The sequence below is a fragment of the Tamandua tetradactyla genome, chromosome 14 (genome assembly GCF_023851605.1).
Source record: "Tamandua tetradactyla isolate mTamTet1 chromosome 14, mTamTet1.pri, whole genome shotgun sequence".
NCBI classification, from domain to species: domain Eukaryota; kingdom Metazoa; phylum Chordata; class Mammalia; order Pilosa; family Myrmecophagidae; genus Tamandua; species Tamandua tetradactyla.
Window position 1 is genome coordinate 17,752,775 of NC_135340.1, and position 24,880 is coordinate 17,777,654.

The window sequence follows — 24,880 nt, forward strand, 5'->3', positions numbered from 1 at the left end:
GGTGGCATTTTTCATTATCAGAGAAAATAGACTTCAAGGCAAAAAAATCACTGTTACAGAAAAAGAAGGGCATTAAAGAAGGATAAAAGGTAAAATTTATTAAGGAGATATAAAAATTCCAAAATCGAGTCTGATAATATAGCCTCATTATATATAAAGCAAAACCTGACAAAAGACAGAAAGATATTAACAAATATATCAAAGAGAGAAAGTTAACACAACTCCCTAAGTAAATGAAGATGAGACAGACAGAAAATAAATAGGAACACAAAATATTGGGATCACACATTTAAAAAGCTTGATCTAGTTAACACAGAACTCTGTAGCCAACTGGAAAACATACATTTCTTAAGCATGTAGGAAATATACACTAAGCCACTAAATAACAAATACCAGAGAATGAGCATTACAGTAACTACATTCTCTGAGCACCGTGTAATTAAGTAAAAAATAAATAACTCCCATATTCCCGGGAAAGTGAAGGGATTAGAAAGTATTTCATACACGTCTAAATAACTTAAATAGCTCATGGGTCAAAAAAAGAAATTACAATTGAAATAAGAAAATACCTATACCTAAATGAATTAAAATAGTTCATAACAAAATACATAAAACAGAAAAAAGCTTGAAAACGAATGAGGTAGACATCTAATTAAAGTGGTCAGAGAAAAAGAATAGAACAAGGTAAAAGAAAGTAGAAGAAAGAAAATTAAAAATATGGAGAAGATATTAATGAAATACAACAGAAAGGATCAATGAGAAATAAATAGCACAAACACCTAATATCAAGAATGAAAAATAAGATATAAGAAATGCAGGGCAAAGAGGGGGTCCATATGAGGGGGGCAGCCTGCATAGAGTACTGGAGCCCAGGAGGGATGAACAGAGCTTCCATGTGGCAGGATGGCCTGTTAGAGGGTGTTGAAGCATAGGCAGGGTGAGGCGGGCATCCACTTGGTTGTGCACAGCCCAGCGTGGTGTCGGAGAATGGATGAGTGAAGAGGCCATCTGTATGGGGGAATGGGCAGTGACAGAGATGGTTATATATAAGGGGAATGAGCAAATAAGTAAATATACTAAAGATAATGGAAGTCTGTTTTTCATTGTCAAAGGAGAAATAAATATGGAAAGGGTAGAATAAACTGTGGCATTAGATTGGAATTAAAGAGATATTGCCATAAACTCAGGTTTTCAAGAAAGGTAGGATAAAAACATAGATGTAAATGTATGTGCAAGTCTGCATATATTCCCTAACTCTGTCCTCTTAGAGTGTCAGAATACAGATACTTCAATAAACTGTGAGCACAACTAGCACCCAGATCTCTTCTAAGTAATTCTACACTAAAAGGAACCAGAGCTCCTTAGAGAAATGGCTAGTTCCAGGGCTGTCAGATAAAGCAAATTGAGTCTGCAACAGCTCCTTGTGCAAAAAGTAAGAATATACTCAAGGGATGATAGGGACATCAAAAAGACACAGAAGCAGTTTGGAGGGGTTCTATTAGCCAAACCTGGGACAATTTAAGCATTAAAATAAATAAAGATGGTAACAGATCATAACTCACTGAATAAAATGGGAAACAGTCTATAATGATGTCAGAAATAAATAAATTCAAAATTTATGAGATACAAGATATTTTAATAGTTTCAAAGTACTTCTCTACAAAATATTAATTACAAAGGGGGAAAGTAAGTTTATTGTGTAAAATCTGGAAATAACACCACTTTAATCAAGTGAACAACAGGATATATCAAAATTGTACACTGCCTGATAGGATGCAGTGAGAAGAACAAGACATCATTGCTATGATATTCTTTGCAAACGAAGCAAAATCTGACTCTAATCATGAAGCAGAAGCAGACCAACTCAAATCGAGAAACACTGTAGAAAATAATTGATCTGAAATCTTCAAAAATATCAAGATCTATTGCAGGGTACTGAAAATAGATGCTAATTTATATTTTAAAATGTCACCTTCTGTATGAGACTAAAGCAAAAAATTACTGATTATGTATGTTTTATTTTGTTTCTTTTTTTTAATTAATAAATAAATTTTAAAAAACATACAGTTTAAAGGTATTAAAAAGACATGACAATTAAAGATGATATGATTCTGAACTGAACATCTTTACTATAAAAGATGTTATTGGGACAACTAAAACTGCTTACATTTGGATGGGGTCTGAGGATGAGATGGCAGTAATGCATCAATGCACATTTATTGATTTATTGATTTTAATGACTGCATTATGGTTAAGTAAGAGAATGTCCTCGTTTGTAGGAAATATACATTAGCGTATTCAGGGTGATGGGGCATCATGTTGTCAAATGGTTCACCAAAGAAGTTCTTTGTACTTTCTTACAACTTTTCTATAAGTTTCTATAAATACGAGAGTGTTAAAGACAAGATGTAATAAACACTCATGGAACTAATGACTGCAAATATATAATTAAATACATAATTCTATGACAGAGAAAAATACAGAATATTCCTAACTCATTTTATGAATCTGGACATCAAATGAGACAAACATAGTATGAGAATTAAAAATTAACTATCACTTACAAACATAGAAATGAGACTTCTAAGCAAAATATTAGCAAATTGAATATAGCAATGCACAAGAAATGTAACTACTCCAGGAATCCAAGGATGATATAACATTAGAAATTATGTTAATGTAAAGTCACCACATTAATATATGAAGGGAAAAAAAACAAATACGACATTCAATAGATGCGGACAAAGCATTTCATAAAACTCAATTATTCATTCTAAATATTCTTAGAAAATAAGAAATAAAAGGAAATTGCTTTAGCTTGATATGAGGAGCATTTACCAAAATCTAACAGTAAATATCATGTTTATTTGGAAACTGTTTGTATTCTCTTAAAATCAAGAATATAAGAAAGATGTCCTCCTTTCACTGCTTCTATTCAATTCTGTCCTGGAGATCCTAGCCAGTCCCAGCCAGACAAATAAACAAATACAAGGAATAAAGATCAGAATGGGAGAAACAAATGCCCTCATTCACAAATGATACTATTATCTACATGGAAATACTAAAAGAATCTACAATCAAATTATAAAAATTAAGAAGAAAGGGAGGTAAGTTTGCTAGATAAAATACCAACACAAAAATAACATTTTTATACACCAACAGAAAATAAAAAGTAATTTTTTAAAAGATACTACTTAACAACAAAATTTTGAACAGCAACAATTTTAAGAAGAAAAAGAACAAGGTAAAATTACCAAGTTATTGAGTTATCAAGACTTACTAGGCTGAAAACTATAGAAAAAATATTGTGATACTGGTGCAGAAATAGCCAGAGACCAATGGAACAGATTTAGTAAGCTAGAAACAGACCAGCATATATACGGACACCTGATGTGCAAAAGAGATGGAATTGCTAATTAGTAGGAAAATGATGATGAAAGTAATAATGCTGTGGGGATAAATACTTATCCACATGCAAAAAAATAAAATAGATCCAGGCTCTATATCATACACATCCAGCTGCCCGGGTGAAGATACTTGTAAAGCATGTGACCACCAAAACATTTATATCCAGAATATAAAACTAACCGGTTACAGCTCAATGAAGAAAAGACTAAAAATCCAACATTAAGGCAAAATCCGAACAGGCACTTCTTAGGAATGAAAACCCAAGCAGCCCGTAAACATCGAAAAGATGTTCAGTATCAGTTTTAATCAAGAAAATGAAACAATGAGTTCCATTATCTTTATACCTATCTACTTTGTCTCCCGATTTCCACCAGTATACTAAAGATTTTGTCCAAGTTTTAAGAAAAGTTAGCTGTGAAATTTGTACTATATTTTTCAAATGCTACTTAAAATATACAGAAAAATACCTATTTTTTCCTTAAATACAGAATTCTGCCCTAAGGTCTAGAGAAATCAGAAATTAATTCTATAGCCCCACTTTCTAACCACATCACCAGAGATACATTTTTTTGAGTCTTAGTTTCCATATTATACTAATAATACTAATCATTTTCATTCATGCCAGATACCATAATCATTACAAAGTCTTTTTTAAATAACAGTTGCAAAACTTCTAAAATTATTTCACTTAGTTCTTTTCCATAGTCCTTTTCCATTGTGCCCTATTTTCAACAGCTTCCAGTGCAAATGCATTAAAAAAAAAACACACATAAGTGAATCAGCTAAAGTATTACTTAATTTTGTTTCACTTTACTTTTTAAACTACTGTATTCAGAAAAGGCTTGAAGCGGTGAAATTAGCTTAAAAGTTAAGCAAAATGACAGTACCTCACAATGCTGGCGAGAAGCTTGAATTTCACATTCATATTTGTTCTTTACAGATTCTAAGCAGAGCTCTCTATAGATTCCTGGAACCAAACACAAATACTCTGATTATGTAGGCAATAAGAGGTTTCATTATCACTTCCCTATAGGAATTCTGTCCTCACTGTATAAAGGATGAATACAGAAGAGACTGACAAATGAGTCTATCTTTAAAAGTTGAAAATGAAAAAAAAAAAAGATCATTTAAACATATAACAAGGAAAGCTAGAAAATCAAGAGCTTGAAAGAAACTATATTGCTAATCTTAGGTCTTACTCCATTTTTCTAAAGAATACTTCTAAATATTTGATAGAGAATGATCAAAATGAAATAAAACTCTTTTCCTATAAAAAAATCTCTTGAGATTCATAATGGAAAGAGACAATAAACTGTGGTTTGATCCAGCATATATAATCAAAATAACAATTAGACACTACAGCCCACCAAAACAGATAGATATTTTTTAACTATCATTTATTTTCTGTTCAGAGCTTCCAAGATGATTAAACATATAAACTGATGTAACAAAATCTATGATATAAGGAGGGTACCTGACCAGGCTTTACCTGAGGATGGGTGCCCAAGAAAGTTTAATTTGGAGGGAACAAGGCAATAATATAAAATAGGCAATATGGCTATGTAAACATGCTACCACGAAGATGGCAAAGAACTCTTGATGTGTCAACTAAACTCTATGCCACAGTTGGCCTTAGAAATGTAATTCTCTCTCTTTGTGTAGTAAATGCAGGGGGCAGATATCTTTAACTGTACCAGCAACACACTCACACACACTAGTCTTTGCAAAGACAAAGAATCAGGAAGACAGGAATGAGCCAGGCTTTGGCATCATGGGCTTCAGAAGGCCTTCTTGACCAAAAGAGGGAAAAGAAATGGAACATAAGAGTTTCAGTTGCTAAGAGATTTCAAACAGAGTAGAAAGGTCATTCTGGAGGCTATTCTTATGCATTATATAGATATTCCTTTTTAATTTCTAATGTATTAGAACAGCTAGAAGGAAATACCTAAAACTGTTGAACTATAATACAGTAGACTGTATTCTTAATGATGACTGTGTAACTATATAGATTTTACTGTGTGATCATATAATTGTGAAAACCTTCTAACTAACACTCCCTTTATCCAGTGTATGGGCAGAGGGTAATAAAATAAAGATAATCAATCAATTGATCGATCATTAATGGGGGAGGGACAAGGAGTATGGGATGTTTTGGGTGGGCCACAGAACTGAAAACAGAATAATTTATTCAAGTATTATTTCCTAATCACCCATTAAGTGCAAAAGAATGTCAAAGAAACTTTGGGACACTTTTATGGTTTGCCAAGCCAATACACAAAAATAGCCAGTAAAATATCATACTACCTACACATTTTATATTAAGCACTCAAGAACAAAATTTGGTTTAAGATGGGTTAAGTTACCAAATTACAAGAAGACAATGTTATCAATGTTTTAGATATTATTTAAAAGTACAGGAGGATCAAATAGCATCTCAAAAAAAAAAAGAATCAGCATCTTCATTAATTAAAGTTCAGTTTTCAGTTGGACTATGAAAAATTGTATGCAATCTTTAAATAGACATATCCCTTGATTATGCATGCTAGTACATAATACTGAGCCTGGATCCCAATGACAAACATAGACTGAAATTTAACCATACAAATATACTCCATCTTCATTTATTCATAGCCACAAATGAGTAAATTTACCTAAACACAAAATCAACATTAAATTGTATGGCTGAAGGTTAATTCTTCATTCTATAACCTCCTAATCAAACATTTAAAAATTAAAAAAGAAAAATTCTTCTCACTCTGTTAGATGAAAAATACCAAGAATATTTAAATTAAGGTTTACTTAATTTACTTTGTATCTTATCTAACAGGAAATTAAACTGTGATAGTAATAGTGTCTCTCAATGAAAGGCAATCATGGTTTCTGATTTTTTTACAGGTGGAAGTATCTTAACAACACCGTGAGAGAAGTGAAGGCATCTTTCCACCTCCCACCTCTACCCCTCTCCCCTAGAAGTAGAGAAAAACAAGTTGTTTAATAAATAATTCTGGAATCATTAACAGTGAAATATCATGGTCAGTGTAAACATAATTGCAAACTCATTAACAACAAATGCTTGATGAACACCTTTTAAATCTATTCAAGAGCTCATATTCTATTACATGGAAAAGATGTTTCACTTTCCTACCTGCTACCTTGGTGCGGATTTGCATGTTTTCTTGTAAAGTAGCCAGTGGTTCCAAATACTCTGGTGCCTTTCCAGCTATGACTTCTTGTAGTTTTGCATCCACCTGACTTAACCGTTCTTTATAAAGTCTTAACAAAGCAAAAATTAAAATATGAATTATAAAATCCCAAAGACTAACAATTTACCATTTCTACACATTATCTCTTCCTATTCTCATTCATAGTCTAACAACTGACCAAATGCTATTTTTGCCTTATTTAGTTACACTATTTGACTTTATGCACATAATTACAAAATAAATATTTTTTCTATTTTGTTTTAAAAGTATCACTCTTTAATCATAATACAAAAGGATACAATTGAAATTACTTATTGGCATTCTCAACTTTTCTGTTGTTTTAACTGCAGAATAATAAACCAATTCTAAGAGAAAAGGTCATTGTAAACAGCAAATTTAAAAGAAACAAATCATTTTACATCATTTAAATACAGACATTACTAGTTGTCAAAATTAATAATTCTCTGGCTTCCCCCAGACATCTTCTGAATATAAGTTAGCATTGAATACTAAGCTCAACAATTTTAAAAAAGAACCAAGAGGAAGAAATAAAGCAATGAAGGTAAAACCAATGAATATAGAACTAAGCCAAATCTGGCATACCAAATTCATCTGGACTGCAAATAAATAATAAAATGATGTAGAAGTGAAAAGCAGAGGTGTGAGGTCCCTGCTGTCCCTGTTCATGTGTCCACTCACAAATACTCTAATTTACCCGCTGTCATACCAGTGCCTTTGACTTGATTATCAAAGACAGTGCATATGAGACAATCCAATGTTTATTTTTTTTAAATAATACTGCAGGATAAATCTAACTTTTTTTACAAGAAAAGGTTTATGTTGTCCCCCTTTATGAAAGACATTTCTAATCCTGTTTGTGGCACTTTAAGGGATGACCTACAGATTTTAAAGTGGATTAACAATTTAAATTATTCTGCAAATTGCTTTTTGCTGTTTGTTACTTTTATCAGAGAAGAATGTCATGCTTGTTAAAAGGCTGATATTAGTATCTTCCAAAAGAAACTACCAATTATGGCGCAGATGTTAATACAACTAGCAGCTTGCTTTTGAAAACAATGATATTTGGCTTCATATTAAATTCTGTTCTTTGCTCTTAAAGATATAAACCAATATAAGTAAAATTACCAATATTTGTTGTCTACAATTAGTTATTCTAATTAGTACAGAGATTTATATGATAATTATTCATGGATAATGCAAATTTGAGGGTGAATACACAAATATTCTACAGTTTTTTTTTTTAACAAAAAGGTAAATAATTATCTCAGTTAACTGCCAAAATAATATATTATCATGTTGTGGTAGACTGAATCATGTGCCCCAGAAAAACCTGTTATTAATTTTAATCCATTCCTGTGGACTCACTGTAATACAGAGCCTTCTAAAGGTGTTAATTTTAGCTAAACCGTGATCAACTTAATCAGGATGATCTTTATCCCATTATTGGAAGGCCTTAGAGAGAAAGACCACAGGTAGAGAGCCATCAGGGAGGAGCAGAAGCCACAAGTCAGTAGAACCCAACAGAGAAAGGAGAGGACACTGCCTCGTCAATTGCCATTTGACGGAAAAACCAAAGATTCAAAGATCACAAGCAGCCAGCCCCAGAACACAATAGTCTTCGGGCAGAAATCACTGCCTTGCTGACACCTCAGTTTTGGACGTCTTCTAGCCTCAATATTGTGAGCCAATAAATCCCTGTTGTTTAAGCCAGCCCACTGTACGATATTTGTTTTAGCAGCTGGGAACTACTAAGACACATGTCTAGGTTACATTTTTCTAAACTTAAGACACAATGACAAATAATATGTAAAGTCAAAAAAGTTATCTGATACTTCTATTTTATGAAATTATAACACATTTGTAGGAAAAATGCTAAAATTTCATGCAAAGGATGACAGCATCTGAAAAGCATTAAGTTTAACAAAATATTGATGTTACCCCCAACTGTCAACCAGCTTCTCAATTAAAGAGGCATATGAATTAACGATCTTCAATTAATTAAACTTTTAAAAGAACAGTTTCTTCAAAATCAGTATAATCTCTACAATCTTGGAATTTGATTATAAATTCATCAAAGGCAAGGATCATGAATCCTTCAGCAGCAACCACAATTCAATTCACAGAGTAGATGCTCAATAATATTTGTTGGATGTTGAAATGTTAAAATTAATGGAAGAATGGAGGTATAAATTTCTCTATCTGATTAAGGAGGTAGAAGAATTCACTTTCCACCACTACAGAAACTGCAAATGGTGGGGTTTCTGCCTTATGAGGGGTGTGATATTGTGTCCTGTGGTGCTAGAGAGGAGGAGAAGGATAATTATATTATTTTTATTATATATCCTGCTTCTTATAAAGGCAAAGATACACAGTACAATAGGATAAAAATAAACAAGGCTTTGGGGCAAGAGGACAAAAGATAATTATAAGTCTAAAGCAAAGATTAATTTCTTTCTAAAACATATTTCTGGAAACCAATTCTATGAGAAAAAAACCTATTTAACAGTGGGTCATGGGTCTTTGTTTAATACTCTCAGAATGACTGAAGCTGGTAGAGAAAACTGGCTGATGGTAAAAGTGAACCATGAGAAAGCAAAAATCAAGGCATCTGTCAGCTCCAAAATGAACAATATTAGGCTTAATGACCAACTACTTGCTAAGTTCTCCTTATTTAATATATTATACTAGAGCTCTACAGTAATTTTCATTTCTTCGATAACCATAAAAATGACCTTAAAAGTACAATAGTCAAATCACAATTAATTGTATGAGAATTATTCAGGCATGGATAACTTGCACTAAAATATAAAAATACAAATCTGCTTCCAGGATGAACTGGACAATGGTGGATAATCCTGGATAAGCTTTCCATGCTGCCCAAATATTGGAGTCTTTGGGGATACAGACTAATTTTAATTTAAATTAGTAATGTAGATCTTTAGAATAAAAAATATATACCTTGTTTTTCAAAGCCAAATTTTTAGAACTTTGGGTTATTATATACTTTGGATTACTTATGCTCACTTGTTATACTACTATGGAACATTATCTAATAGTCATCACTATTACCAATGAAAATTAAGATCAGAAATAGCATAAACAATAGGATTCATATGTGCTTTAGTTCCTTGGGCTGCTCAAGCAAATATCATACAATGGGTTGGCCTAAATAATGGGAATTTATTAGCTCATGGTTTTGAGGCTAAGAGAGAGTTCAAATCAAGGCATCAAAGCAATGGTTTCTTCCCAAGGACCAGTGTTCTGGGGCTGGCTGCTGGTGATCCTTGGCCTTTGGCTCCTTTGTCACGTGGCAACGCATATGGCAACCTTTCCTGGCCTCCCCCTTCTCTTCCGATTCCGGTGATGTTCAGCTCCAGGTGTGGCTGCCCCTTTCTGTCTGAACGTCATGCCTCTCAGAAAGGACTCCAGCAACAAGATTAAGACCCATCCTGTTCAGCTGAGCCACACCTCAACTGAGGTTATCTCATCAGTAAGTCCGACTTTTACAATTGGTTCACATTCGCAGGAATGGATTAAGTTTAAGAACATGTTTTACGTGGGATGCATACAACTCCAAACTGGCACAATATGGTAAACACATCTGTCCCATTCTAGTGTGGAGTGACAATTTCAGATATATTGAGTGAGTTACATTTTTTCTTGGGCCTGTCTAGAGAAAAGTAGGAGAAAAAGAATAAGTAGCAAAGCTCTGAAGAATTCATAAAGTAATTCATAAACTCACTCTCATCTAAAATCCCTAAGATGACACTATCCCCCTCAGACTATGCCAGCAAGCTCCCAAGTGAAAGCTCTCCTATAAAACATCTTTAATTCTTTTATGAATTTGCATTTGCATCTATTCTGTTTTCTCCAATCACAGGGGTCCATTTTTGCATTACCAATCTCACATAAGAGTTCTGGCAATATAGAAGGAGGGAAATCAGTACCTACTATGTGCCAGGCACATGGCTAAGAATTTTACTTAGCCCACTCTAAGTACTACCCATTCAATCTTTACAGTAGATAATAAGAAGCTATCATGTCTTTTTAATCAGTCAAGGAAGCCTGGATTCAGAGCCCATGATCTGTCTACTCCACCATACTTCTTCCAAAATAATGTGCTATAGTGGAAGGAGCACGATGGCACTAGGAGGCAGAAAGCCTAACTTAATTTATTACTTTCTGATAAATTGGGAACAAATTACTTAACCTCTCTAAGCATCAATTTTCTCACAGGTGAAAATGGAGATAAGGCTTTCTATCTTCCAACCTAACAAGGGTTGCTGTAGAGCAAACTAAATAACTGTATGAACTATCCAATGTAAAAAAAAAATAAACAAAAATCACTTCCAGGCATAGATTCCTTGGGAAACATTCCATTTTATTCTCAAATTTTAAAAATGCTACCTTTATTCAACTATTTAACAAAGGAAAGAAAGAAGCAGATTAGAACCCAAGAAGGTTATAGCAGTCCAGGGAAAACATTTTAATCATCAACATCCACATAGAAATCTTATTACACCCCATTTCCCTTGGAAAAAAACAAACAAACAAAAAAAACCTGCCTCAAAATCCTCAGTTTAGTTAGTGAGGTCTTCAGCAGGCAAATAGTTAAAGCTTCTTTCAGATCAGCCAATTCCATAAAATACAAAAAGAAAAACAGCTCAAACTAAATGCCATTGCTCTGTGCAATATGCATGTGACATGGTTGAGATTTACTGACAATGCCTTTCTGAAGTCATTACTTACTGGTCTTTGAGATCAGTAAATTGTTTTTCAAGATTGGACATTTCATCTAAACATTCCATCCTTCTCCTTTCACAGTCTTCATCATCCATTTCTGTTAATAAAAAAGCAATATAAAAGATAAAAATTAATTTTGTTTTCAAATATATCTGAATTTTAATTCAAATAGCAGAAAAAAACTTTAACATGAAGCTGGATGTGGAAGGCATATGTCATCTTAAAAGAAAATAAATGAACAGTATTTATCCAAAATAATTTCAATTACAGATGTTAACCTAAAATACGGATGAGAGTAAAAACTAACGTGGTCTCTAGACTTTTCTTTTTTTACTTTTATTCATTTTTAAATCATTTTAGAGGACTGACCATAGGCTATGACTATAAAGCAATTAGTCTATTTTTGGGTTATTTTCTACCTACCAGCTTGCCATAACTTAAATATAAAGATGAGTCTGTCCTTTAAAGGTTAGCATTGCTCAAAAACACTCTGGGAATTCTTCTTTCAGAATTGTTCTCATGGTTGGTTTGCCAGTCACATAAAAAAGAAAACTGATCTCATTAGGATAACTTGGTTGGCCACACTTATTCTCCCATTATTCCCTCCCTCCAAATTGCTGCAGGCAGTGAGAAAGAGACAAATGAGGAGAAAAACAAGCAAACATTATAAGGAAAGCAACTGCTAATTACCAGGTCTGTCCTATATGCCACATCTTCTATTTTTACATCACTTATATTCAACATATCAAAATAACTGTCGTGCAAAATGATCTGCATCTTGATCTTCATCAAATAAAGGTCAAACTATAAAAAAGAGTTCAATTATGTTGTTATTTTCATACAGCAAGAACGTACACGATTCATTTTTTTTTAAACTTTTCTAAAACAGATTAAAATCATGTTTGGATCTTAACTTATTCTTTGGTTATGTAAAACTTGGCCCCTCAGAATGACTCATTCTCCAAGATCTCTGGATAGCAGAGGCTTTTCTGTGGCCTTAAGACCTGCTCAACACCAAGGTATAAGAGGAATAAAACTATGGGAGTTTAACATGCAAGGCATACGGAAGAATAGAAGATTTGCTTTTACAAGGAGCGGGAAACTGCAAATTTTATTTAAGTAATTTCTTTAAACTTAAAAAAATGTGACTTGTAGATTGATTTATTAGTACATTCTTTGCAAAGTAAGGTGTCCATTATGTTATAAGATGGGATTAAGAACAAGGTAAAAATCACAACAGTCGGCACAAAAATTGTAGGGGGAGAATTTTAACAAATAGAATTTTATAAGATTTTAACTTCCATCAAAAAAGCAGAGAAAACTTGAAGATAACACATTTTTACAGATTGAGAAATGTATATACATGTACTCTAGATTTTCTGAAATGCTAAGGGAGAACTTGTGTTCTTCTTTTCTATATTCCCTAGTTTTGAAATCTCACCTACTTCCACAACTAGGTGAATGACATCTAAATCGTTCTCCCTTTCTCAGGCAGGTCCAATCCCACATTTCCATCTGTCAGTCAGACATTCCTATTTAAATGTACCACCATCACCTCAAATGCAATAGGTCTAAATACTATAATATTAATTACCTCCCATCTTCATCTCAAATCTTCTACTTTTCTATTTTTGTTGATGCAACCACTATTCTGGTTGTATCTGGCTTCTCCTCACCCTCATCCCTAGACTTGTATTCATGGATCTAGTTTTATGCTTTCTTTAAAATCTTTCACATCTTTATGTTCCCTTCTTCATCCTAGTTCGATTCGTCTCCCAACCAAACAGGTTCTTTCCCTCTTTGGAATAAACCATAAACTCTGGCCTTTGCATTTTTTTTCTTACACTCCTCTCCCTACAGGAACACCTAACATTATCATTCCAATCCAAATCCTGCCCATTCTTCAAGATAATTAAGGTAATACCACCTTCTTCAACTACCATTTGCTGACCATTCTATTCTGAAAAGATTTCTTCTGCCTCTGAATTCCTAAAGCAATCTTTATAATTAATCATTCACATGGCAATTTAATCAAATGGAGACTTGTGACAGCTCTTTGTTTCCAGGGAGACCAGATCAAAACTATTCAATTCTGCCCCACACTGGGCAGTGCCCCGTGCTGCACAAAGAAGTCGCTCAAATATTTATTTTTGGCTGGCTGCTATATTGATTGAAAATGCATCCTTTCATGGAGATTTGATTTGAAAGGGAACTCAAAGAGGACAGCGGGGTGATAACAGACTGTCATCACCTTGTATCGCTGGCCTTAAATGGCCAGAATCGGGCCAAGACAAAGAGATTAGTTTCATCCCCAACATACTGGTAGAAAGAAAATAATCCAGGTAATCACAAACTCCATTTCTTTTCTAAATAACCATCCTTAAAAGTTTGCAAAACTGAGTTGTGGTGTTACTCTGCCCTGCACAAAACCCGAAATAGCCTAAAGGTAGAAATGGGGGGAAAAATGGGAAGATTTAGGAATGTTCAAAGAATCAACCAACTTATAAACGTAAGTGGATTCTTCTACTGACGAGCCAAAAATCACCCATGAACTTGACCCCTCTCTCTCAGGCTTGAAAAGTTCAAGGAGATACTGTAGGCGGGACAGCTCCCAAGTCAGCCCCTACAGTGTGCAAACTGGCTGGGAAGCTGAGATGAATAAATTCTGAGCCAGCAGCCAAAGACCGGCACAAACCTACCCTCGGCCCCGACAACCCAGCCACGTGAGAAGTAAGGGTTGCAAAGGTGAAAAGAAGGAAAGAGATGGGTGCTCCAGGGAAAGGAGGCCCTTCCCGGGCCAGCTGCGGACCGTTCCCCGCCGGAGGTCCTAAGGGAGGAACCCACAGCCAGTCGGACAGAGCCGAATCCCCGGGAAGGGCAAGCCCCGACCCGCGCTCCGCCCCTCCGCCAGGGACCCGCCGGGAGCCAGGCAGCGCCCGGCGACCGGTCCGGCGCTGCCGAGGGCAGGGAGCCAGTCTCCGCCCCTTCCCCGCTCCCCGCCCCGCTCCCCCAGCAGTACGTAGCTACCCGGCGTGCGGAGAGCGGCCTGTCGTGCGCGTGGCGCGGGGACTCAGGAGCCCAGTCGCGCACCTGAGCTATCTCCATCCTCCGAGACCGACGAGCTCTCGGTGTCCTCGTCCTCGGAGCTGCTCCCCTCGTTTTCGGCGTAGTCCACTTCCATCTCATCGTGATGGTTCGTCTCCTTCTTATCCCCTCGGGAATGGACAGGCATTTTCCAGCCGCGCCGTCGCTTCCCACTCCCGGCGCCCAGCCCGGCCACCGCCGCTTCCACGCAGGGCGCGCCGAACGCCCCGACCCACCCAGCGGCCGAGCTGGTTCTGAACCCCCTGGGCTCCTCCCCGCCCCCGGCCCGGGCCGCACAACCTAACCCGCAAGCTCTGCGCTGCGAGCTCTGCCATTGGTGGAAGCCGCCCTTCGGGCGGGGGCGGGGCCTGCTCTGCTCGGGCACGGTTGGTTGCCCGTAATTACGGTGCGGCTTTTCGGGGTATGTCGGGAGTTGTAGTCCTCGCTGTTCAGACTCGCAGGGGCTGCGGGCTGCCCAGCCTCAACAGCTCGGATCACATCTTCTCTTTGGACTTCAAGTCCCACAAGGCAAGACTGATGAATCACTCGATCGCAATTTATAAACTAAACAGAAACAGATTGTGCCAATTTGGTCGGTATTTATCCTTTTCCCGCCAAGTGATTGTCTGAGCTGCTTGGCATCCAAGATGGTACAGTCGGATATGAAAAGGTCTTTTGCCTGAAAGAGTTGTCTGCTCTTTGAGCCCGGGGACCTGGCTCTTCTACCAAAGTGCCTTTATTATCACCAATAAACTGTTATATTGAATTAGTAACTGCAGATTTTTATGCTACACAAAAATCTCAAAATTGTTCCTTGAAACTTTTGCCATCGGTAATAGAGAAAGAGAAGGAATTGTATATTGGCATTTTCAATCTAGTATTTTCTTTTTGCATTTTTTTTTTTTTTACCAAATACAGCCCGAAGATGTCACCCGCCTTGATTTAATTTCATTTGTCACTCATAAATATCTGCTTGACTTGATGAAATGTTATATATTCTCAACTATAGAGTGCATAAACAAGGAAAACTCAGCAATCAGTTTCGCTGATTAATTGACCACTTTCATTCTGTATCAAGTACCTTTGTAAGCTCTTTACATGGGTTATATTGGGTTCGGTTTTCAGTTTAATAGACCTAGGGCTGATGCTGTTATTATTTCCATTTTATAGATGAGGAAATATCATTCGCAGACAAACCTAAAAACTATACTTACCCCTTATAAAGACAGGGCGTCTTCTTAAAGCGATAATTTGCTATTGAAGAATATTTCATAGAGTATCATGGATTGCACAACATTTCTTTCTCAAACATGATGTCCAAAGACATTTTACAGAAGACCGTAAGGGTGCTCCAGGCATAACTGCATAAAAGTTAAATTTGGAATTAATTACAGAAAATCTTTCTAAGTCTCTTGCTCTCCTGCAGGGTCAAATCCAAATTAAGGAGCTTTTATTATCTACTTTTATTATCTACTGTCAGCCTACTTATCCCCTTCTTACTGTTTTTTCCAAAAGTGAATTTCTTTTAGTTATTAAACACAAGCTGTTTCCTATTTCAGTGCCTTTGCACAGCCTATTCTTTCTGGGACCCCTTTCCTTTCAATTTCTTCCCAGCAAATTTCTATATATTTTTCAAACCACTTTCTTTGACAACACACATCACTTCCACCACTTAGTACACACTCATTCTGTGAGGCTTCTGCGATACCTTGTGCTTTGCAACTTTGCACTTATTTCTGTCACACTATCTTGTGAATTGTTTATGTGTCAGTATTTCACTTACCAGATTGTGAGAGCAAGGATTGTCTTAGTCTGGGAGGAACTTCAAAGGCATGCAGTGAAGTTTAAAGATGGAAGCTGGAAGAGTGTAAGTACATGGAAATACCTTATGTGAATGGTTAGGACTGAAGGGGGAAGCTGTTTTTTGCTCCAGTCAATTGTTAGTAACCTAAGAATTCTGACCTAAAGATGTCAAACCCTCAGATTTTTCAAGAGAAGCTGGAAATTTAGATCTTTATGTGAAATATCTAGATTTGTAAACATTATTTCAAAGTTTTTTTTTGTTTGTTTATGTTTCTTGAACTTTGGCTCTGTTATCTCTGCTGTATCAGCAGGTAGCAAAATGCATGCTAAATAGTAACAGTAGCTAAGATTTTTGGTCACTCTCTATATACCAATCAGCCTTTTAGTTTAAGTATATTAGTTCACTTAGTCCTCATAGCAACCCTGTAAGGTAAGGACTATTATTTCTTCCATTTTGTAGATGAGGAAACTGAGGCACGGAGAGGCTGGATTATTTGGCCAAGGTCACACAGCTTATAAGTAGCAGGAATAAGATCTGACATCAGAGCCTGCATTCTTAACTGCCATTACACAGTGCCCCCCTAGCTGGTACTTACTAAATTTCTGCTGTTCTGTGAAAAAAAAAAAAAAAAGGAAAATGGAAAGGAGGAGAGATGGGTTCTGCTAGTAATCAGCTGCTTAAATTTGTCAAAACACATAATCTCTGGTCAGTTATAAAGTGAGAAGGTTGCATTATTCCTTTCCAATGCTAAAATTCCTTGTCATCAATATACGTGTGTTTAAAGGGGACAGAATAAGAGGAGATGTGCAGTTAGAACTGCGTGGTGGTGTTTTGCCTAAAGGGAGAGTTTCTCCCCTGTCACTCCTCAATCCCATTTTAGAAAAGCTATATAGGGAATATAAAAGGAACCATTAGGGAAAAACTTAGTAAGGCTGGAGAAGAATATTGTCAGTATAGAAAATACAAAGTAATGTAAAGAAAACCATAAAAACAGAATAAAGTTTCCTTAACGATGCCTTACATTTTTATAGCACTTTAGATACATTTTAAACCTCTCGTTATTAATCCATTCATATTTACACATTTATTGAGCGCTCTCTAGAATTCATGGCCAGTCATCAGCAAAATCCCTCATGTCTTCACCCTATTCTCTGAATGATCTCTTCAACCTCTTGTTCTGAAAGGAAACATGGCTGGGCTCCCTTAAGAATCTTCTTCCTTTGCACGCCTCGTCCCACTGAGAATTGTCGTGGAGGAGGCGTCCTCCTTGTCCTTGATTCTTTCAGACTATACTCCCTTCCTCCTGCCTAACCCTCTTTCTCCCAACTTGTCATCAGATACCACGCAGTACTTCTACCCAGAACTGTCTTTACATACTCAGGTACATAGATTTTTGAAGATTTTAACTCCTGACTCACTGTCATTCTCTCCATTGGTATGCCTATCATACTTCTTGGTGATTTTAATATTCATGTAGATTATCCTATACCATGCCATTTCTTACAGGCTTTGCTCTGGGATAAAGTAGACATGAAATAATTTTGATATTTTCCTTTCATTTTACCTTCTAGTTTTCCTCCCATGTCTTCTTTGGAGTATATTTGTTTCTATTTTACTGGATGTTTTTAATATTACATAATAATTTAAACACAGAGAAAGTTATTTAGAATATCACATATATGACACAGTACCTTTCCACCGCTTAGCTTTGTCAAATCTTAGCATTTTGCCACATTTGCTTCACACCCCTTTTAAATTCTCATTCCCTCCTTCCCTTTCCAAAGTAACCATTGTCCTGATTTCAGTGTTATTTTTTATTACCAAGCACATTTATATACTATATTTATATATGTATGTATTCATAGGGTATAGTATTGTTTAGCTTGTTTTAAAGCTATGTATGCATATATAAACAGTCTCATATACCACTAAAGTCATGCTAAAACTTATCTTTTCCACAAATGTTTTAAAAGCTATTTGTTCATTGTGATACTGGTATCTCTAATAAGTTATTTTTACCTGCTCCGAGGCATTCCATTGAATAAATATATTCCATTAATGAACTTTTAAAAATTTACCCATTCACCTGTAAATGGACATTTAGGTTGTTTCTAGGTCTTCACTATTAAAAACACTGCTGGAAAATGAACATTGTTGTATGGATCATTTGGAGTATATGTGTGAGAATTTCCCTAGTCAGTTTCCAACATCAGGTACGTGTATCCAGGGACTCTGTCCTGGAGGCAGGAAGAAAATATTACAATTTCTATTTGTATATTTTCCAATCTCACCTTTGCTTGGAATAAAGTACACACAGGAAAGCAGTTAGAATTCTATCTTTTAACCATCATTTTATTCCTCAAATTTATTTTGTTTTTAATCAACAGATCCTGCCTCTGAAGGGAAGCAGACTTAATTCCAGTTCCACCACATGGTGGGGCTTTGACATCAACTGTACAATCACAGCCTTGTCACTACTGATTGACACTGGCCAGAAGCTGGTAGCTGAAACGCAAAGAAAGATCAGAGACCGAAGTTAATATCTAGTGCTCTAAACAGGGTAAACATTTCAGTCATACAAAACTAATGGGCCTTAAGGAACCTGCATTGGCAACTAGGTGATTATAAGTTATAATTATACCAATTATATAAGACCATGATTACAATTGCTTAAGAATGACACAATTTGTGCTTGAAATAGGCTGTTTATTGGTATGAGACCCATCCCTGCATTGATAGTTTATTTGCAAAAATTAGTTCTGGGATCGGTTCAACTATAAATGTAATAACATTTTTGTTAGCATATTTATTATGTTATTATTGTTATCTATTATCTCATGCTTAAATTATCATGTGTTTTTCTGTAGTCAATATCTATATTTAAGTGGAGAAGTTTACATTTTTCTCTAAGACTTTCTCAAGGGTAAATATTTTAAATGCAGGTTTAAAAAATGAATGCACTGTATTATTCCCCTTCAATGAATTCTTCTTATACTTAGTAGCATGAACATTATTTTGGTCTCCTTGGCATCGTCTCCTTTTTAAGGCAGTAGTTCCATGACTTTCCTTTCAGGAATCACTTCTGTTCCATTCATCCCATGTGGTCCAGGTTATCCATCAGAATATTTTGTTCTCCTGGTTCAGACATGGGCACTTGAATCAAACTTGGATTGCTAAAACTTTTTTTGGAGTTATCAGGAAGGATTTCTGCTTTTGAAACTGAAAATCCTATTAAGCCTGTGAACCCAGGTTTGCTAGGGCCAGTTCTCTTTCCACGTGGAACTGGGCTTGGGGTAGAACCAATAGAGAGGAAAGATAAAGCTGCAATATAAAGATCCCTGATGACATTTGAACACCTGAATCCTGATGTGTCCAATATTAATCCTTAGCCGTTCCGTTACATGAACCAATAAATTCAGGCAGCTAGTTTTTCTTTAAGTGTGCATATTTATTTCTTGGATGAAAGCAATAAATAAAAGTTGAAATCACAATTTCTTTTCTATTCGTGTTACCAGTCCACTCTGGTATTCATTGTTAGAAAATCGGAGGTTCGGTCCAACACTCAAAACCACGCAGCGAGCCGAGCCGAGGTAAGGAAAGGTTTATTGAAGGGAGGGAAAATGGGATAGTGCAGGGGAAACAGGGAAACGGGGCGCTTTCTTCAGAGGGCTGAAGAAAAGCCCTGTCCGGTTACAGTGTGTTTCTTCTTTTATACTTTGAAGCCTTGCTCTCTTTGATTGGCTCTGCATCTTGCATTTGGCAACTTGTCTGATTGTGATAGGCTGATACTTTTGTTTCCTTCTTCCTTGGACCCGTTTTGACCTGTTGGCTCCTTATTGGTGAGGTTTGTGCTTTAAGTCCTTATTTGGAGTTGTTTTTGCCTCAGGGAACATTTGGCCAGGGGAGTCATGAGTTGTGACAAAGGGGGGAAAGAGGAGGGAAAGGGTTATGAATCAGTGGATCATGAGTTTTGGCCATTGTTGCAGGGGGAGAGGGGGTTGGGGCCTGAGATCTGTCCCCTGTGAGCTGTCATTCTTGCCTTTTGTTTATTATAAAGTTACGGGAAGGAGTTGGGATGCTGTTTTTCATCCTTAACTGCTTCCTGCTGTATGGGGGCAGCGTTAGAGGGCTTCAGGAATGGAGGCAGGATTTTCTGTGTGACGGTAGTCAGGGATGGGCTTCATTTAGTGGTTCCTGTTTTGCATATTTTTGGTAACCTGGCGAGTTGTTTCTGAAAGATCTCAAGAGCAATATGTTTTGAACTGTTTTTTTTTTTGAGTTAGTGAAGTGACTATGAGGTGCAAGAATTGATTAACAAGCTTGCAGGACAAGGGTGCTAGAGAAAGTAAAATTTTAAAAATGACAAGTGGCCCTTTAAGGGGAAATAAGTAGGGGAGACAGATGACATCCCGCATCGTGAAGCATCAGCATTGTGTTTTTATAGCCTTGTAGCCCGGTCCTTAAGTTTTTTCCTGCATCTCAGACTATTCTGGATTTATTATCATAGAAGCAGCATTCCTCATTGAGGAATATACCAAGGCCACCTTCTTTGGCCATTAGCAGGTTTAGCCTGTGCCTGTTTTGCAGCACTACTGCCACAAATGAGTCGATTTGGTCTTGTACGTCTACCAAAGCAGCAGAGAGTTGCTTCATGCTATCTTGGAGCTCTTTTGACAGCAACTGTGAGGTTACTATACCGCCAATTCCAGTGCCTGTCCCTGTTAGGATGCCTAGAGTGGCTAAAAGAGATAGGAGGATGACATCACGTTTTGGTTTTAGGTTAATGTTAAGGGTAATAGAGAAGGATTGGTTAATAGAAGTTATTAAGATTTTGGGTGATATATAGACCAGGGTGCAGGTTCCTGTCCAGTTGGTGGGTAAACAGAGATAAGACAAGGAACCACATAGGAAGAATACCCATTGGTCTATAAGACAAGTAGAAAAATGAATAATTATTTGATGCATGATGTTGTAACCAGTAAAAGAAGAGAAGGCACCCCAAATGATAAAAGAATGGAAGAGAGCAGCCCCAATTAAGGGCTGGAAGTTGGAAAACTGGGTGTGGTTGTGAATGATGTAGCGTTTTATTTTATCTAGATAGACTGTAGACTGGGCTGCAGCATTAGAAAGTGGGAATAATCTGATGCAATTTCCTGTTTTGTAAACATTGGTCCATGGCCAAAGAGTTGGAGTGGTTGAGGGACGCCCCCAACAATAGTCACTGGTTGTGTCTGTTTCACTGCTGGGAGCTGTTAGTTAGATAGGACCAGAGTGGTAAGTTTTGTTAGATGTTGTCTTAGGAAGCCATTGGCCCTTTCTTGCGTTCCTGAGGATTGTGGCCTTATGGGATGTGAAGCCTCCATGATATTCCAAGGGATTTGGTAAGCTGTTGTGTGATTTGAGAGGCAAAGGTGGGCCCATTGTCAGATTGTATAGAAGAGGGGATACCAAAGCAGGGGATAATTTATTTGGTTAGGATTTCTGCAACTTCTTGTGTTCCTTCAGAAGAGATGGGGAATGCTTCTACCCACCCAGTAAATGTGCCTGTTAATACTAGTAAATATTTGAGAGACCAGACTCAGGCATGTGAGTGCAGTTGACTTGCCAGTCTTGTCCCGTATGTGTTCTCTAATTGGTTTGTGGGAAAGGGTGGTGGACGTACTTCTCCTTGTGAAGAGGCTTTTTGATGTGTGCTACACTGTCGTGTTATGATTTCCAAGGTGGTATGGAGTGTTGGGTAGTATAGATGTTGTGAAAGGAGAATGGCAAAGGGATTGGCGCCAACATGAAATAGATTGTGGAAGTGTTGGCATATGCTTTGTGCCGAGTTCTGGGGGACTGTATATTTGTTACTGAGGATGTACCATCCCTGCGATAGGGAGGCACCCATTAGTGGGAAGTCTTTGTGTTCTTGTGGTGAGTAGTGGGGATGTTGGATGGGCATAGAAAAGAGTGTTAGTGCTGGCATGGTGTGTAGGAGTTTTGCCTGTGCCTTAGCTTCAGTGTCCGCCTGATGGTTACCTTTGCTAATGGGATCTCTTTTGTTTGGTGGTCTTTGCAGCAAATAATTGCTGCTAATTGTGGAAGCTGGGCTGTGTGTAGAAGTTTTAAGATTAGATGACTGTTAATGATAGTGAGTTTTTTGAAGTTAGATAACTCCGCTCTTGCCAAATTGGCAAGTGCGAGTGTATGATGTGAAATGCATATTTGAGGTCAGTGTAGATGTTAATGATTTTGGTTTTGGCTAATGTCAGGGCACGGATGAGAGCAACAGGTACTGACTGTTGGAAGGTGTTTCCTGAAGGAAGTGGTCCAGATTCTTTGATTTGGGTGGAGGAAACTACATCATACCCTGTGGTTCTGGGGGAGTTTTTTGAGGCACTGCCATCTATGTGCCAAGTGTCAGTGGGTTGGGATACTGGGCCATCTTGTATATCTGGGAATGGGTGTAGGTAACGTTTGATGGTTTCTAAACAGTCATGTAAAGAGTTACTGCTTGGAGTTGGTAACAGAGTAGAAGTATTGAGAGATTGTGGGGTGTGGTGGAGGTGTGTTTCAGGATTTAGTAGGAGCTGTGCATGCAAAAATTGTAGTCTGGAGGGGAAGAAGTTGCTTATAGCTTGGTGTGTTAATAAGGAAGTGATGACGTGGCTGGATATAACTGTAATGTTGGCATATGGAATCATTTTTAGAGCCTCCTTTGATAGGAGAGCTGCACCAGCAAAAGCCCTGAGGCACACTGGCCACCCTAGGAAGGGGACATCTAGGGGTTTTGAGAAATATGCAATTATTCAGTGATTGTGTCCATATTTTGGAGTTAAGACTCCTAGTGCAAACCCACCTTTTGTATGGGTGTACAGTGTGAAAGACTTTTGAGGGTTAGTTAGAGCTAAGGCTAGAGCCTGGATTAAGGCCCGTTTTAGGGGTTTGAATGCTTTGAGATGCATTGCTGTAAAATTTGTTGGTTGATGTAATGGCCCACTGGACTCTTGATATAAGGGCTTGGTTAAAATGGCAAAGTTAGGAATCCAAGAGTGGAAGAAGTTAACTGAGCCCAGAAAGGCGAGTAAGCCTTTTTTAGTGGGCGGAGTTGCCATGTTTGAAATAAGGGACTGACACCGTGAGGTGATATCCTTATGAGTAGGAGTGAGTGTTAGCCCCAAGTATGTGACTTGTGGTGTGGAAAACTGTCCTGCGTTGCAGGAAACTCAATAGCCTTTGGAGGAGAGAAAGTTGAGATGCTTGGTGGTATGTTGCTGTGATATTTCTAGTGAGGGACTGCGAAGGAGTAGGTCATCTACATATTGTAGCAAGGTACTCAGAGTTATACGTAGTTGTTCTAAATCTGAGGCCAAAGCTTGTCCAAACAAATGGGGGCTATCCCTAAATCCTTGTGAAAGCACCATCCATGTGAGCTGAGAAGTCTTTTGTGTGGTTGGGTCTGTCCATGTAAAGGCAAAAAGGTTTTGGGAGTCAGAAGACAGAGGTATAGTAAAGAAAACATCTTTTAAGTCTAGGACTCTATAGTACGTAGTGTTAGGAGGGATTTGTGAGAGGATGGTATAGGGGTTCGGAATGAGGGGTGTAATGGGGACAGTCGCCTGATTAACTGACTGTAAATCTTGGACTAGTTGGTATGAACCACTGGGCTTTTTTACCGTCAGCATGGGGGTGTTGGATTCCTGCGGTGAGAAGCTGTCAATAATGGGCTTGAGTCCTAAACTTGCTGTTGTTAGTAGATACTGAGGGAGGTTGGAGGGGATCCTTGAGTTTCATAGTGATTGGAGTATGATGTGGAGCAGTGGTGGGTGCTCAGTGTTCCAAACGTTAGGATCAGCTTGTTTTAGCCAGTGGGGGATATTTAGGGTAGGGGTTTGAGAGAGATCTTGACTGAGAGCAAGCAGCAGAATGGCAGGTGGCTCAAGGCTTTTGTCTGAAGTTAATGAAAGAGTGAGGGCTGTGTTTAATTTAGCTAGAATGTCTCACCCCAGGAGGGGAACGGGACATGTAGGTATTATGAGAAAAGGAGTTGTTTTGAAGACTGCAGGCTCCTGGGTGGGGTTTGTAATGGAAGGGTGATTGCTCCATTAATTCCAACTATAGACATGAGGGAGGATTTTAAAGGCCCCCAAAACTCGGGTAAGACTGAAAATGTGGCTCCTTTGTCAACCACAGAGGAGACTGGCTTACCTGCCATGAGGATAGTGACCCTGGGCTTGGCCGTGGCCCTGGGAAGAGTTGGAGTTGAAGAGCCTGGGCCCCGTGGTCTTCAGTGGCTAGGCCGAGGAGGTCTGAGACTTCAAATCCCCTTGGGGGGCAGCTTGCCAAGGATGGCTGCCTTTTCCCGCGGTGAGAGGACAGTCAACTTTCCAGGGTCCTGTCTTAGTCAGAGAGGGCAAAGCCCCAGAGGTGGCTTGGGATTAGGTCAAGCTCTTGCCCATGGTCCCTCCTGGCTGCAGCAAAAACAGGGGCCCTGCAGCCTGGTAGGTGAGATCATAGGTCTGAGTTAGACACTTAAATTCTTTATGGTATCGGGTAGGGTCTGTAGAGAAGGAGCCTAAATGTTCAGTTTCTGAAAGATCAGAGAGAGAGAAAGGAACCTGAACCCCATCGGGTC

At 37.7% G+C, this 24,880-nt stretch overlaps 1 protein-coding gene across 5 annotated transcripts in view; it reads right to left on the reverse strand.

Moving 5' to 3' along the window:
• Positions 1-24,880, reverse strand: part of BRMS1L (BRMS1 like transcriptional repressor) — a 76,936-nt gene that overhangs the window by 23,760 nt on the left and 28,296 nt on the right. For 2 of the 5 annotated variants that reach the window (XM_077126940.1, XM_077126939.1), the window contains exons 1-4: positions 14,466-14,744; positions 11,382-11,472; positions 6,554-6,681; positions 4,296-4,375 (exon numbers count right to left, since the gene is read on the reverse strand). In XM_077126940.1, coding sequence (XP_076983055.1) covers positions 4,296-4,375; positions 6,554-6,681; positions 11,382-11,472; positions 14,466-14,607 — 441 coding nt within the window. In that variant the 5' untranslated portion in view covers positions 14,608-14,744. Of the gene's footprint in view, positions 1-4,295; positions 4,376-6,553; positions 6,682-11,381; positions 11,473-12,065; positions 12,180-14,074; positions 14,223-14,465; positions 14,745-24,880 lie in introns of those variants that run through there. The other 3 variants (XM_077126941.1, XM_077126942.1, XM_077126943.1) reach the window with 3 other exon arrangements.